General features: G+C 46.6%; 1 protein-coding gene across 5 annotated transcripts in view; it reads right to left on the reverse strand.

The window, feature by feature from the left end:
• The window catches only part of LOC144127995 (lysine-specific histone demethylase 2-like), an 85,326-nt gene that overhangs the window by 8,573 nt on the left and 60,476 nt on the right, over positions 1 to 16,277 (reverse strand). For all 5 annotated transcript variants that reach the window (XR_013313654.1, XM_077661038.1, XM_077661040.1 and 2 more), the window contains exons 14-15: positions 11,405 to 11,644; positions 5,152 to 5,292 (exon numbers count right to left, since the gene is read on the reverse strand). Coding sequence is in view for 4 of the 5 variants with exons in the window: in XM_077661038.1 (XP_077517164.1) it covers positions 5,152 to 5,292; positions 11,405 to 11,644 (381 nt within the window). In the remaining variant the exon portion in view is untranslated. The remainder of the gene's footprint in view (positions 1 to 5,151; positions 5,293 to 11,404; positions 11,645 to 16,277) is intronic.

Genomic DNA, 16,277 nt, shown 5'->3' on the forward strand with positions numbered 1-16,277 from the left:
TTTTGCAGCGTCACACAAAGTGGCACTACAACAGCTACAGTAGAACACCTCTATAGTAAAGTGACTCGGACCAGCAAAAACCTTCCTTTACTACACCAGTTGTTGGTGATGGCAAGGCTCTGAGGATGCTCTCTGGTAATTAATTGGCTACTTACTACACACCGTGCTTGTTTATAAAAGAAACACTTTCAATCCCGCTCTTATTGTCCCACTATGTGATAATTATTCATTTTTAGATATCGCATTTCATGCTATCACGTTTTCAATTTTGTGTACGTCTTGTGGAAGTGCCGCGTTTCCACAAATGCAATGTGGCTATGAATATAACGCGAGTCTGATTTCAAGTGAAAAACCAAAGTTTTGCATGAATATGGTGTCATTTTTCACAGCCTTAATATCGTTTAAGAGGCGACAGTTAGGAAACACGCATGACACATGAAATGTGCGGTGGTACCACACATGCGCCTACATTTCTTGCTGCTGCTTCCCTGTACTTTGGCTGCCATGCTAATAATGTTCACCCTTTCCTTCCCTGCCCTACTCTTCACTGCATTTTTACAGTGTTTCCTTTCACAGCGACCCGTGCCACCTTCTTTCTGCATTCACAGCCAACTTTATTTTTTTTCCCCCCGTGCACACTGCACGCTTTGCCTTAAGGCCTTGCAGAGGTTGGTTTTTCCTCAGAGCTTTCGAGCTTGATTGTGAAGCTATCTCAGAGAGCACAATTTATGATCTTTGGTATCCATTTGTCTCCGGACGATGGCCTTGCACGTGGCACACTGTCATCGTTCCACGGGAAGTGTGTCCTTACTATAACCAAAAAAAAAAAAGTACAGTCTATGGAAGGCAAAAGGGGACTGCAGTTTCACTTTTACTATTTCCGAGTTTCCTATAGTGGGGTTGAACTGCATGTCCAAAAGCAGCACGAAAAAAACTGGATGTTGCAAAGAATGCATGGAATGAGCAGTGCGTGCCCATCACTACTGCGCTCGTTTGCTTGCACCATTCACAGCTGACGTGCGGCACGAGCGGGAACAGTGGAGAGCGCCAGCAATGCGAGGTGAAGAGTCAGTTTTAGAAGGCAAAGGTGGGCAAACAGACCAAGAATCTCTCACTCTCTTCCATTTTTTTTTACCAGTACAGTTGAACCCCGCAATAACGAAAACCGCAAGTACGAATTTTTCGACCGAACGAAATATTTTCGTGGCCCCAGCCGGCGTTCATAAGATTCAATGAATTTCATTTCTCTCAACAACGAAACGCTTTCCGACTTCCATCTCACAACAACGAAGGTTTCTGAAGTAGCAGTCCACACGTTTTCTTCAGTCGTAAGCCATAACATGAAAATAAAGCGCTGGAACGCGTTTTAGTACACCGCTTTAAACATTTGCGGCGCTTCCACGCTACCAACAAGCACATTTACGGACGCGGCCATGTTTGTTTACAAGTTGCTGATGATAATGACTGTGCACCTGTCGTTTGAAAAAAAAAAAAAAAAAAGCCATTATTGGTGGGCTCTGATTTGTTGCGGATCGGTTCAAAAGGGCCCAGCCGCACCGTCATCGCGGATGTTTGTGTTGGTTGCAGCAGGCCACACATCCAAATTTTTCTTTTTGTCTGGCGTGTCGACGTGCTAAGGAGATTCCTCCTCCGACCAAAAAGCGGAAGTTTTTGATGCTTCAGGAAAAGGCGGAACTCATCGCTCAAGCTGCTAAAGGAAGGAAGAAAATGAATATTGCGCTAGAGTTTGAAATTCCGTGCAGTTCACTGTCGACGATATTGAAGTGCAGAGGCAGCATCTTGGCTGCTCTGGAGAATGGAGCACGTGCGCAGCACAAGACGGTGACAACGCCAACTTCTGAAGATGTCGACAAGGCTTTGTATGCCTGGTTCTTGGAACAGAGACCTAACAAGGTGCCACTGTCCAGAATCTTAGTGCAGCAAAAAGCCCTCGGTTTCGAGTGCTAACTAGGGCACGACACTTTTAAGGCGAGTGCCGGATGGCTGAGCCGTTTCAAGGCACGGCATAACATTGTTGCCAAAGTACTCTCGGGTGAATCGGCAAGCGTCGACAGAGAATCAGCATCAACTTGGATGTGAAAAACGTACGAAGACATCGAAACCGCATACAAGCCCTGCGACATTCACAACATCGACGAAACTGGCTTGTTCTACCAGATGCTGCCATCAAAGACACTGGAAATGAAAGGGCAACAATGCCATGGCAGGAAGCACAGCAAGAAACGCATTACGATTTTGCTGTGCTCCAACATGGATGGCTCTGATAAGCGTCTGCTCCTCGTCATCGGCCGAAGCAAAAAGCCTCGTTGCTTTAAGGGCAATCGCAGGCTGCCAGTGCATTACACAGCCAACCATAAGTCATGGATGACCCGTGCCATCTTTGGGAGTTGGCTGGACGCATTCGATGGTGACATGCGAAAAGCAGGAAGGTTTGTGTGCCTGTTCTTAGATAACTGCAGTGCGCATCACGTTGATGACATGACTCTGACAAACGTCCGCCTGATATTTTTCCCCCCGAACTGTACCTCTGTGATTCAGCCTTTAGACCAAGGTGTGATACGTAGTGTGAAGTGTACATACCGAGGGAGGCTTCTTCAACGGCTGCTATTGAACATCGAGATGAAGCGCCCGTTAGAAGTGGATTTGTTTATGGCCCTGGAAATGGTGGCCGTGGTGTAGATAGCAACAAGAGCAACCATTATTCGGAACTTGTCCCAGCACGCGGTAACGCCAGTTCGCGTGCTGGGAGCAGCTCGCCGCATCACCAGGGTCGCAGCTGCCAGAAGAGGCCGCACTGGTCAGCGCATGGCAGGAGCTGCGCAGTGTTGACGAGACTGTGCCGGAGGCATTGGATGACTTCCTCTTTGTGGATGAAGATGTAATTGTCCATGAGGAATTGACAGATGACGCCATCGTCAAGAATGTGTGTGGCATGACCAAGGAGAGCGATGACGAAGGCGGCGACCATCAGCTCGAGAAAAAGGAGGCATGTCCGCGGGATGTGTTCGATGCTCTCGACACCATACGTTCGTTCATCGGCGCTCACGACGATGATGTTGCAATGGAAAGCCTGCTAAGTTGCGAGAGCAGGATTTTGACGCTGATGCAAAGCAAGAAAAGGCAAACGACGATCACAAATTTTTTCAAATAAAATTTTGCTTCCGCTGGCTCAGGTTCGTACTTATTCATCTGTACAGTCCCGTTTTCGCAATAACAAAACTCTCGAAAGAACAAAAAATTATCTCGCCCACGGCAATTTCGTTATTGCGGGGTTCAACTGTACCAAGCATGCGGAAAGAGGTGGGTGCTTCCGGCTCCCACCTTCTTCCCCATCATCCCTGCCCCACGCATAGTGGCGGGGTGCCTTCGTCGTACGAGCCACGGCTGAAACGGTGGTGGCTGCTGCCGCACTTGTGTTATCAATGAAACCTAAAAACAACTCTCTATGTTTATCACTTCGAGTAAACTGTCAGCAGTTCTAGGCCATTTTGTCTACATTTATATTTCATTTTGACTACCTCTCTGCAGAGCCCTTTCTGCAGAGCGCAAAACTGGAAGCAACAAAAATCTGCATATAATGAAAAATTGTGGGCTTTTCTTGATTTCGTTATATTCAGATTTAACTGTATATATAAACATTTGGGCAGGTTACTCATAACCCGATGGGCCACCTGACAGAACCAGTATGACAAAGGCGAAGCCCATGAATGCGGTGTTGAGTGCTAGCACACTAAGGGGAGGGGAAACAAAATGCCAGCGTGCGAAAATATCTGTTGGCTGGCTGATGCTGGGTGGTTGAGCTGCTGTTGCCACAGGCTGACACGAAGGTCAGAAAAGCTAAACCAAAACTAAGCGGTTGGACTGTTCCCGGAGATGAGGCCGTCCATTCATCACTGCAGCTGCCATTGTCAGAGGCGCGCGCAACTCTGCAGCACAATTTTGTTGGCCTCTTGCTGCGCCAGTCATACCTGGGCGCAGCCTCCCTTCAGGAGCGTATTCAAATTACGTGACTCGCAGTGTTCAAATTAGCAAGCGTGTTACGCCACATACGTACTTACATGGGCGTTCGTTGGGACCAAGCTGGCAGTTCGAATTACCGAATTAACGAGCTTTTACTGTAGTTCTTTCTGGACTAGAGACAGACATCCTTCAGTCTTCCGGGAGCAGAAAACACGACTTCTTAACCAAACTGTCCGCCCACAGTTTATAGGCAAAGCGGAAAACGGAATGAATAGGGTATCTATCACACACTACTTTTTGTGCATTCTGATCAACTGTTTCTTCCTGTCACTGTGGGCGTGGCCAGTAACTTGACTCGCTTAATCTGCCTCTAACGCACCTTCATGAGATGGTCTGGACAGCCTGCCGTTTCAGTACAAGTACCTGGTTCGGACAACTTTCTCCAGTTACTTCGGAACAAGGTTTTGGCAATGCAATTCAAAAGTTGCTGGCCTGAGCTCACAAAATACAGCCGCCTAACGTGATTGGCTTCAAAATGAGGGCCTAAGTCCAGGAACTGTGGCATGTCTTTTCAAATACAAACCAAGCTACAACGGCCTTCTCCGACTACCAGGATTGTATCAAACTGCAGTTGCACACTGACTCGAACTGTAGCACCTGCAAATGCACCTGGGGAATGTCCGAGGAACAGATGTGGCGTTTAGGCATAAGGGCAAGCTTACCACGGAGGGTGCAAAAAATGGGAGTGTAGTTAGCAATGCATCGGTCATGTTCATAGGAAAATTAGATCTCCTGCAATTAGCGGTTGCTTCTGCTACTGCACTTCCGTGTGAGTGCAACGTACATATACTGGTTTTGAGCACCACACATGGTCCTGCTTTTTGATCTTGTTTCAATTTTGCTCTTTTCACTTTTGTTTGTAAAACTGTCAGCTGCGAGACAGTACTTGAATGTGTGTTGTGCATTTGCATTTTTTTTTTCTTCGCACTGTGTTTAAAGGTGTGGTTGAAGAGCCGTGGCCTAATGTGTCACTGAATTTAACCCATGGATTTAACCTTTCCATTGCACTCCAAGCACCTTTGGGGTGCTGCTCCAGGGATATTACTCCGGGGTCCCATCAGCGTTCAGGCTGCATCGACACGTAGTGCACTGCAGGAACAGCCCACACACCTTCTTTGGTTGCGTGCGAGGACTCAGGTCGAAGAAGACGCTGAAAAGACCACGCTGCTCTGGTGATGCCGGCACGTGCCCGAAGAAGTCCGCAGACGTCACCCGGTTGGCCCAGAAGGGCCGGGAAAACTTCAGTGCCACCTGGAGAGGGCGGAAATAGAAGGGTGTACACGATCTCCTCATCCAAGAAGGCATTTGTGACCCAAGCTGGGGCACTGCGCCAGAGAAGCAACCAATCTGCTGTCACCCTGCATGCCGGTGGTCGGCATGTGTTTGCAGATTACGAGCTGGCTGCTCAAAGTCGTCAGCGCCAAAAGCACTGGTGTCCAAAAACCGGTGTACAAAGCATTGATATTGGTGTGCACGTGACGTGAGCGCACGCCCTCCTCCTCGACCTCGAAATACGTACAGGCAGCGAGGTCTCCGTATGAATTCTCTCGGGTTGAAAATGGGCGTTTTTATAACGCGTGCGGAAAAAAACAAACATGCATTTCGGTGGCCAGTGTAGACAGTGCGTTTATGAGGCAAATGTGTCCGTCAATCAAAATTTTCGGGGTGCCCCAATAATCGCAAAAGGGCACTGATTTTGAAACGACGAAAGACCAAAGCTAACTAAATTTTGGAAATAAATACTGTGCATGAGTTATCCGGTATTACCAGGTTCTAGTCTAATTTCACTTCAGCGAAATTTTTCACTACTCCCACAAATGTCACTGTAGCGGGACTCGACAGTGCTAAGGCATTCTCCTAAACATCTCTATTCTCCATTGCACCGGGTGTTTCGCTTAGAATGTTCTGCAATTTTTACAAATGAACTTTTTGAGTTAGAAGAGTGCTTTTTTCAGCATAGCACTTTAGAGATGTAGCGCTTCAGAATACAGCCAAGACATGCTAACTAGTCGGCTGGTTAACTAATACTGAGTAATTAACTTTCTAACTGTTATCATTAGTCTTCTTATATTATTGAGAAGAATGTAGCCCACCGTAAGTAATATCCATATCAGTTTTCACAATTTTGCACAGCAGTTACCGTCGGCACTGTGGGCCAACAAATTTTGGCTATTTCGTCAAGCTACGTGCACTGAAGCGGTTGCTTTACCTGCAAGCTTCTCAAAATCACATGTACAGTTAAATCTTGACGTAAAGAACTTCAATGTAACGAAATCCTCGATATAATGAAGCATTTCAGTTTTCATAACTTTGCGTGTATAACGAAGTTGAGTTTGCCACAGTTTTAATGTAATAAAATTTTATTTATGGCTAAAAACAAACCCGAGGAAAAAGTGCGTCGCAGGCGCAAGTGGTTGAACTGAGTGTGTGGCATTGTGTAACAGAGCAGTACGCAATAGCGGATGCCGCCCAGCTTTCAGATTTAGAGGGCATAGGCAGATGCAAATACGATAACGTTCACAGTAGCCGCCGCGCATGTAGCCGCCGCGCTGTCGCTATCCACATAATTCGAAAGTCGCTGTCCACATAAGTCGCTGTCCACGGTAGTTGCCCAGCCGCAGACGTTTTGTTGAGGGAGCCAGCTGCGACTCTCGATGTAGTTTTATGATCTTGTCCCGATCTTTGAGCATCGTTGCCATTGTTGACGGTGTAATGTCAAGCTCCCTGCACAAGTCCGCTTGCTTTTTTCCAGCAGCTGCGACAGAATGTCCGCTTTTTCCTTAAGCGAAAAACCGGCGTCGCTTCTTTTTAACGCGGGGGCCAGGAGAACTCATTGTCAGCAAAGCTAATGCACAACAAAATCACAGCGCCGATAACTTTGCAGATCCTAACGTTCGGTGTCGACGTGGTGACACTGCGCTGAATAGGCTTAAGACTACTGCGCAGTATGTGACCACACGCTGGATGGATGATAATGGCCTTACCCTTTGTATCGGGCGGCAGCTTGCACCGCCTAGCCTATATTCATTCAACGCGACACTCGCGTGATGGCGATACCGCTGGGGCTGTATCCGTTGCAACGAGTTCCCCAGGGCAGAGCTGATGCTTTGGATTATGATGACAGGTGTCAGCTTCAGGGATTTGGTAAGGAACTTCGACGGAACTTCGTAATAACGAAGCGTCTTGCGACGAATGCGAGATTAAATTACATATGTTATTCTGAAATATTCGGTAATTTGAAATTCGTAGTACTGAAAGTTTTTTACATTGAAAGTATAGGCATTTTGGCGGGGATTTAAAAAAAATTCGTAAATCTGAAAATTTCATTAATCTGATGTTCGTAGTAACGAGATTTTACTGTATTTTAAAAAATAATATCCGTGTCAGGGCCGCATCCAAACTTTCCACAACCCACACAGGAACAGTCTTCTAAATGCACGAGCCGCGGCCTCCGCGATGAGCTCCAGGTACAAGAAAAACGGTGCACTTGATCGCAGAGGTGACGCATGCGCACAGGTGCTTCCAGGTGCCACCCACGAATGGCGCCCAAGGCCGTGGCTCATCATTATCACCGTCAACTTTTTCCTCCGCCACGAGCTCCCACTATCCAAATCAGCATTAGTATCATCAGCTCCAGCCTTTTGTGGCTGTCAAAGGCACGGGAGTTGCGGTAGCGTGGTAGTTCACTGTAGTTGTGGCTTTAGTGCGCTGCCGCCGAGCATTGCAGTATTAGAACGATGGGCAAGCACCTTAACCCTTTTTCGCTGTCGCGGACGTACCGGTACGTCTTCGCGCTCCCCCCCCCCCCACAGTGTCACCGACGTACCGGTACGTTCTCTATCGTGCGTTTAAAATTTCGCGCCTGAGCGCAAAGCTGGCGCTCCTGGACTGGCCACGCCATCTGTTGAATCTTTCTACAAGTTCATATTTTCGCCCCGCACTGTGTTGGTGCATGTATTGAAGAGTACGGTGCGATTGCCACTCCCCCCTCTCTCTTTGCTGAGTGGCGCGGTCGCTCCGCGTTCGCTAGATCATGCGCGGCGCAACTTGTGTTTATGGGTTCAAGGGTTGTTCTGCCATCTCCGCTGGTTTGAAGGTTTTTATTTTTCTTCTGTTGGCGTGTCTGCTACGGCGCGTCAAGTTCAGGGGCACGCGCCGTTGCCTCTCCAAAAAGAGACCGACACATGACTCGATTGCTGCTTTCGCTCTCTCGCCGTACCCTCGCTTCCGGCTTCCAGCAGTAGACGTAAAGCCCCTCAAACTTTGTTTTAGCCTTTTTCCATCTACCTCTTGATCACACAACGTCCCATTTCTCTCCGTTGTGCGGGCGATTGAAAGCGCATCCTCCCTGCGCGTGGTTACTTTCGGATGGCTGAGTGTGCGGGACCTTCGTCTGCTCATTGGAGCGGTGGCTCTTCCGATTCTGAATACGAGCCGAGCTCGGATTTGGACTCCGACAGCGTCTCATCCGAGGAAGAGGTGAGTTCCGCATCGTCAGATTCTGATGTTGAAACGGTGGGACCATCATCCCGGAAGCGTGCGCGGCAAACGGAAACTATGTGGAAGAAAGGCGATTTCTCACCAACGTTGTTTCCTTTCGACGCGTCACGTTCAGGACCGTCCGCGAGTGCAACTCTTCAACTGGATGCGCAAGAAGGTGACTATTTCAAGCTTTTTTTTGATGAGCCAATCGTTTCACACATCGTGAGTGAAACAAATCGGTTCGCGCGAGTGAAGACAAGCGCGCAAGGAGTTGCGCGCAAGTCGCGGCTGAGAGCTTGGGTGGAGACAGATGTAGCAGAAATGTACTGTTTCCTTGCGGTCGTTCTGCTGATGGGCCTGATAAGAAAGAATGCCTTGCAAGACTACTGGAGCACGAACCCTATGTTGAACACACCATTTTTTGCAACCATTTTTTCGTTGAACCGCTTCCTGCTCCTCCTGCGGCTTCTCCATCTGAGCGACTCCACTGATATCGCAGATCGGCTGAGAACAGTGCGGCCATTTATGGAAGCAATTCAGAGCAAGATGAGTAGCCTGCTAATTCCTCACCAAGACCTGTGCATAGACGAGTCTATGATGCCATGGAAAGGGCGGCTGTCATTTCGGCAATACATTCCTTCGAAGAGGCACCGCTTTGGTGTCAAGTTCTTTGTGATGTCAAAACCGGCTACATTTTGAAATTTGTTGTGTACACTGGAGCGACGACAAACATGGCCATGGTCAAGGATTTGGGATTTTCTGGCTCCATCGTTCTAGAGCTACTTGAAGACTACCTCGGCAAAGGACATTCGCTATTTGTAGATAATTGGTACACTAGCCCAGCATTATTCAACTGCCTTCAATATAAAAAAACCAACACATGTGGAACTGTTCGGACGAACAGGAAGGGGCTTCCAAATTTCTCAAAAAAGATGAAAAAAGGGGAAGTGGAGTCATATCATACCGAGACTCTTCTTGCGCTCAAATGGCATGACAAGAGAGATGTACATGTACTAACGTCGATGCATAATGCACGTCTGGAAGACACAGGGAAGATGGATAGGGTAACAGGCGAGAACAGGCAAAAGCCCGCATGTGTTCTCGAATACAATATGAAGATGGGATTAGTGGACAAGACGGACATGATGATGAGTTTCGCTGAAAGCATTAGGAAGAGCCTCAAGTGGTACAAAAAGTTTTTTTTTCATATTATGGACATGTGCCTTCTGAATGCCTTCACCTTGTGGCGTGAAAATGGTGGGCGAAAAACATTCGGCGAATTTCGTTTGAATGTCGTGTACCAATTAATACAAGAGTTCCACACTGCTAGGAGGAGAGGTGGAAAACGGAGCGGTGATGACCCGACGAGGCTCACGGCACGACACTTTCCCCAGATGGTTCCTCCGAGCGAAGCCAAAGGGAGCCGCACCCAACGGAGGTGTCACGTGTGTGCGAACACTGTTCGAGGGCAAAAGAAAAGGAAAGACACCCGTGTGATGTGCGCTGAGTGCGACAAAGGCTTGTGCCTGGACCCATGCTTCAAGATCTACCACACTCTCAAGAAGTATTGAGCAGTGTTTTTTTTTATCCCCATTTATCTCATTTATAGTCAGGCTGATGATGATGATGATGTTTACCAACAGCTGCAGAACACTGAAATGTGCATATTCCATTGACTATTTTATTTGTATACCAATAATAATCAAAAATAAATTGCTATGCTCATTCCCTTTTATGCTCGTTCCCTGAAACCAAGCCGACACTGGGGGTGCGTCACGGCCAGAAAGGCCCGACAGCGAAAGGGTTAATAGCTACATGGCTGGGAGTTAGCTCTCGAACAGGGCAAGCGTTTGGCGGATATGAAATTCGACAGGGCCGAGAAGTGCGTCCGACGATGGTGCAAACAAAAGGAGGCATTGAGGAACAGAAGCTGCTAAAAGCGTGCTCTCTGAGGCAAGCCATGCAAGTTTCCCGAAATGGAAGAAACGGTTACGCATTGACAGCGGACATGCTGCGCGAATTCTTGTGTGATGAGCATGCACCAAAGCCCAGCACCAGTCGGAAGAGTCTGCGAGTGACGATTGAACGTAAAATAAATGCCGCTCACTCCCTGATTGGTAAGTTCTTACTTTAAATTTTTTTTTCCGCACATCACGTGTACGGGCCGCACCCTGAAAGTTGCCCTTCAAATCTGGAAAAGTGCGGCCCTTACACACGTTTACACGGTAGTTAAAAAGTTTAGTCATTATTAGTTAACCAGCCTACTAACTAGCACCTAATTGCACCTTGATGCCCTACACTGCTCAGTTCAGTTCAGTTTATTACCTTAAAAGTCCCCCGGTGGGGCATTACATAAGGGGTGGGTTTTATACATATAGTAATACACGATAAATAATTATTGACAAAAATGGTCGTACAAAAGTTGCAAAAACGAAGATGGGCAGGTAGTAGCAACGATTTCGTGGGGAAGGCCGTTCCAGTCGGTGGCGGTTCGGAAGAAAAATGAGGCAGTGAAGGTGGTAGTCAGAGCGCGTGGGCGCGCAACTTGAAGTGGATGGCTGGTTCGATAAAATATGCGTGCTGCTGTTGTGATGTATGGCGCTTGATTAAGGGATGAGAAAAAGAGCTTGTGGTACAGTGAAAGGCTGGAAATGCGACGTCGACACAAAAGCGTTGATAAACCTGATTCTGTTTTTAGAGATGAAACGCTGATGTTATACGAGTACGATGCATGAATAAATCTAACAGCGCAACAATGCTGACAATGCTATGCCAAAAAAGTACTCTTCTATTTCACAAAGCCTATTTTTAAAAACTGCAGAACATCTTAGGTGAAACAGCTGGCATGGTGTGTCACACAAGGACTCGGTGGGAGGCCTACCTTCTCGATGACACCTGCCCCCAACTGCCGGAGGGCATTCAGCTTGCTGCTGGGCAGAGGTGGCGAGAAGCGGATCTCCTCCCGCTGCAGCAGGGACAGCGGCACCGTCACCAGCACGTAGTCGGCCGAGAATTTGCTCTCTTCTTCGTCCTCCTCGCCCTTCTTCTTGTTGATGCCGGTCGCTCGCTCCGCAAAGACCCGCACGTCTCCCGCCTCCAAACCGTACTCGATCGCTGTCACCTGCAGCAGCCGAGGAAGTGTGGACGCTGGGTGAGGAAAGTGGCTGTGAAATATCCTGAAGCATTCATTACCATTAACTCATGGCTGTTTTCCTAGCACGAGCACTCACTCAATAGCCTTTACACAATGCACGCATTTTACAGACTCTTTCAAGACTGTTTTATGGTGGATTTGAATGGCGCAAAGGAATGACCACAGGAAGAGACTTTGTTCCTTTGTGTCAGTAAAATTTATTATAAACCAAGTTCTGTTTAATGGGTCCTTTATAGCTATTTTACTCACTGTCCACCTGCTTCAAAAACCAAGCTAAGATGGCCAAGGCCATGCTCACTGTACTTGATCTGTTGCCACACATTTCTCTCACGGCTATTTGTATCTTAGCGGCCTGACACCGCCTGCAGAACCATTCGGGCTGTCTTAACCATGAGGGGCATGTTCTGATTTGTGATGCAAGTCATCCGCTTGACTCCTCTTGATTGCACTCACTTAGCTAGCAGTGCAAAGTCATGGGAGAAAATACATAAGCAAGAATACAGCTCATGTTCAGTGTGAGAAAATACTGGAGGGGTAATTAAGAGATGGCTCGCAGAGTCTTTCAGACATGACGCAGCTACCATGGCCACAGCAAGTCAGCCGTGCCGCTCCGGCCGAGTGGGTGGAGCCGGCGGAGGAGCGTCAGTGTGCAGAAACTGACGAGAGCAGAGGGAAAGGCACTAAGACACTGAAATTCATTACTTCACTACAGATAATTTAGCTTCTCACAGACACATTAAAAAATTCTTGCTGGAGAACATTCCTAAAGTGGCACCCTTTAACATCCCAGGCGTACCGCAGCATTATTGAGAGCCCCTTAGCCCCTTTAACTCTTTCTGTGGTGCGCCCAATTACCACCATTAGCCCGTTAAGGGGGGACACCCCTGTTAAAACTTACCCTGTTTATGCACCTAAATATGCTGATTTCAAATATGTATCTACTTTTCTTGTGAAAGTTGTTCTCAAAGTATTATGTAATATTTGTTTGAAACAAGCAGGTAATTTAATTTTGTTACAGTAAAGGCCATAGTGAAGTTTAGCATGCAGACATGGCCTAGAATGTCCCCGGAGTGCAATAAGGTACAGGCGCAGACAGAAGTAAGAAGTAAACAGAGCGCGCCGCACAAGAAGGAACTGCGTGTCAGCGCCGCCCAGCCGAAATAGACGAAAGCTCGAAATCGCCACGCGCATGTGCAGGCCCCCTACCAGCGCGACCCTCTCATTGCTCCGCTTGCCTCGCATTCGGCTGGCGTCAGGGTTATGCTGATGATGATCATGATCGGATGGTCGCGCTCTTTGTAGCTAGCGAGCATTTCGGAATACCACAGACCGCTCCCTTGATAAGGCAGATTGAGCGGGGATGGCTCTATCATTAAGCCGCTTCATGTGAGACTGCTGGAGGCACGTTTACGCCGCAAATCCCCCGCATTTTGAACTTTTGCTGCCGCTGGGACTCTTCTGCACCTCGCTCACAACCAAACGCGCTCAAAACACTCGATGCACTATTTATTTTTATTTATTTATTTATTTATTTATTTATTTATACACAGTACCTACAGCGCCCTCTTTGGGGCATTATTGTGGGGGGGAAACATCATAAATAAGAACAAACATCTAGTACATAATAAATTAGGCAAATGATGCGGTCTACACAGAAAATACAATAAACCCATGCACACGGAAGCAAAAACAAACAAACAAACAAAATGAAAACCATTGTAGAAAGGCAAACATACCCTAAACACACACATACACACACAAAAAAAGATACATTTTAAAATACAGCACTGCTTAAAACATAATACACTCGGACAAGAATTATTGCACTTATATTGACAGGTGGCTTTGCAAATCGGTCAGAAACGATGTAGGAGGAGCGGTAGCGACCCGTGAAGGGAGACAGTTCCAATCATGCACTGTTCGTGGGAAAAAACTATATTTGAATATGTTTATACGGCAATTGTACTCGCGCACCTTAAGTGGGTGGTCAGTGCGGGCGGAAATGTAGCTGGGTTCACTAATGTATTTCTCTTTTGGAATTCCAGTTTTATTATTAAGCACATTATAAAAGAAAGAGAGTCTCAAATATTTGCGCCTGTTTTCAAGTAATGGCCATCCCAACTTCTCGCGCAAACCAGAAGAACTTTTTTGGAAATTGTAATCGGCGGACACAAACCTAGCAGCCCGTTTCTGGACGCGCTCCAGCTCCTCAATATATTCAGTTTTGTATGCGGGTCCCAAACCGCGCAAGCATACTCAAGTATCGGACGTACAGTAGACATGTATAATGTCTCCTTCAGCGTAAGGGGAGCGTCCTTAAAGTTACGTCTGAGAAAGTTTAATGTGCGACTGGCTTTAGCAGATATGTAATTTACGTGTGTATTCCATGATAGGTCAGTAGAAAAAAAGACTCCCAAGTACTTATAAGTTGAAACTGCGGATAATTCAGTGCTACCAAGGAAATAGTCTGTTTGGAGGAATTGTTTCTTTTTTGTAAACCGGACCCGATTACATTTGGAGATGTTTAGCGCCATATTCCAGTTGTTGCACCAAGAGAATACAGAGTTGAGGTCATGCTGTAGTGAAATTGCATCTGCTTCAAAAGAAATATTGCGGTAGATACAACAGTCATCAGCATAAAGTCTGATTATACTTGAAATGTTACTAGTGAGGTTATTTATAAAAATGAGAAATAGAAGAGGGCCCAAAACCGACCCCTGCGGAACACCTGAAGTTACACCCACACTTTCCGAGCTGACACCGTCGATAACCACGCACTGCCTCCTTTCCGCAAGATACGCCTCAATCCAGGATAAGAGTGAGGTAGGAATATTTAATTTTGAAAGCTTCTGTAACAATAGGTTGTGAGCAACTAAATCGAACGCTTTTCGAAAATCTAAAAATATACAATCTACCTGACCAGCGGAGTTTAAGGAAACAGAAATGTCATGTGTGAATTCCACGAGCAGTGTTTCACATGAGAAGCCGGACCTAAATCCATGTTGTGTCGAACAGAAAAAACTACTGTTTTGTAGATGGCTAATTAACTGAGTATAAATGACATGTTCCAGAGTTTTGCACGACACGCTCGTCAGCGATATGGGCCTATAGTTACATGTTTTAGTTTTATCACCACTCTTATGAATTGGAACGACATTGGCACTTCTCCAGTCAAGGGGCAAAGAAGAATTCTCTAACGATTTCTGAAATAATGCAACGAGATACGGGGCAACTGAAGCTGCACAATTTTTCAAAACGTAATTGGAAATGTTGTCAGGCCCTGGTGCTGATGTAACTTTAATTTTCTGTAATAAAAGCATGATCCCCCGTTCAGAAATTTCTACGTCATTCATTCTGGCCAGGGTGCTGGAAGATTGAAAGTCAGTATGTGTATTAATGGGATCGGAAAACACCGATTGGAAATAAAGATTGAAACTTCTCGTTTTACCTTTTGAATCCCTTCCAAAATCAGTTGCGTCTAGTATATCAGGCGCAGAGACCCTGCTGTTTCTCTTATTTTTAACATATTTCCAGACTGCCTTTGGGTTTGTATTTAGTTGTTGGCCTAGTGTGCTAAAGTATGCCCTTTTCGCTTTACGGATTTCTTTCGATAAGTTCTTAGTTTGCTTTTCCATCTCGGAGTACAAAGTTAGTGCGGGCGTATCACAATATCTGCGAAAGAGCCGTTTCCGCCGGTTGATCATTGCCCGCAACTGTCTATTCATCCAATGCATATCGTCACGACGCTTGGCTGAAATCAAGCGGGATGGGATGAAAGTCTGCGTCAGTGACAAAATTTTAGTTTTAAACAAGTTCCAGAAGGAATCAATATTCAGGGATAGCTGATGTGAAAGAAACTCAGGAAAAAATGCGTCGAGTTCCTGTGATAGCGAAGCATAATCCCCTTTTTCATAAAAAGACACTTTGCGTGGTTGGGTGTGGTGGGTCTTCATAGCATTACAGGATACTTTTGCTAAAACTACATCATGGTCGCTTATGCCTGGCAGCGTTATGACAGACGAGACTAGGCTAGGGTCATTGCAGAAAAACAAGTCTAGCACATTAGCACTGGTAAGGCCGAGTCTGGTAGGGGTTTGAACAAACTGAAATAATGAGTGAGCACCAATTACTTCACGGAAAGCGGTATACAAGAGGGATGCAGTGCGAATTACTAGTTTAAAACAAGACCATTCTACGCTGGGCATATTAAAATCACCGGCAAGGATAATATGTGTTGCGTCTAAGGCTAATAATGTGTTGCTAAGTTCAAAAAAAGGCTGTGCGCAGGTTGAACCGGGCGTCCTATAAAAAGAGCCAATTGCCAAAGAAATACCATCGCCCAGCCGTACCCTGCACCAGACAGCTTCAGAGGAATCGTTGTCTAAGTTAACAGACACGCTTCTCAAACTGCTATGAACGAGGATGAACACACCACCACCGCGTACATTGCGATCCTTCCTATACGTGGTATAGGATGGAGGAAATATTTCACCATCACTTATGTTGCTGTCCAGCCATGACTCGGTTCCAATTACCACATGTGCGCTCGTCATTTGTAAGAGTGAGAGGAATTGGTCAGTTTTGTTTTTTAGACTGCGGC

Source organism: Amblyomma americanum, chromosome 4 (assembly GCF_052857255.1).
Source record: "Amblyomma americanum isolate KBUSLIRL-KWMA chromosome 4, ASM5285725v1, whole genome shotgun sequence".
Classification (NCBI taxonomy): domain Eukaryota; kingdom Metazoa; phylum Arthropoda; class Arachnida; order Ixodida; family Ixodidae; genus Amblyomma; species Amblyomma americanum.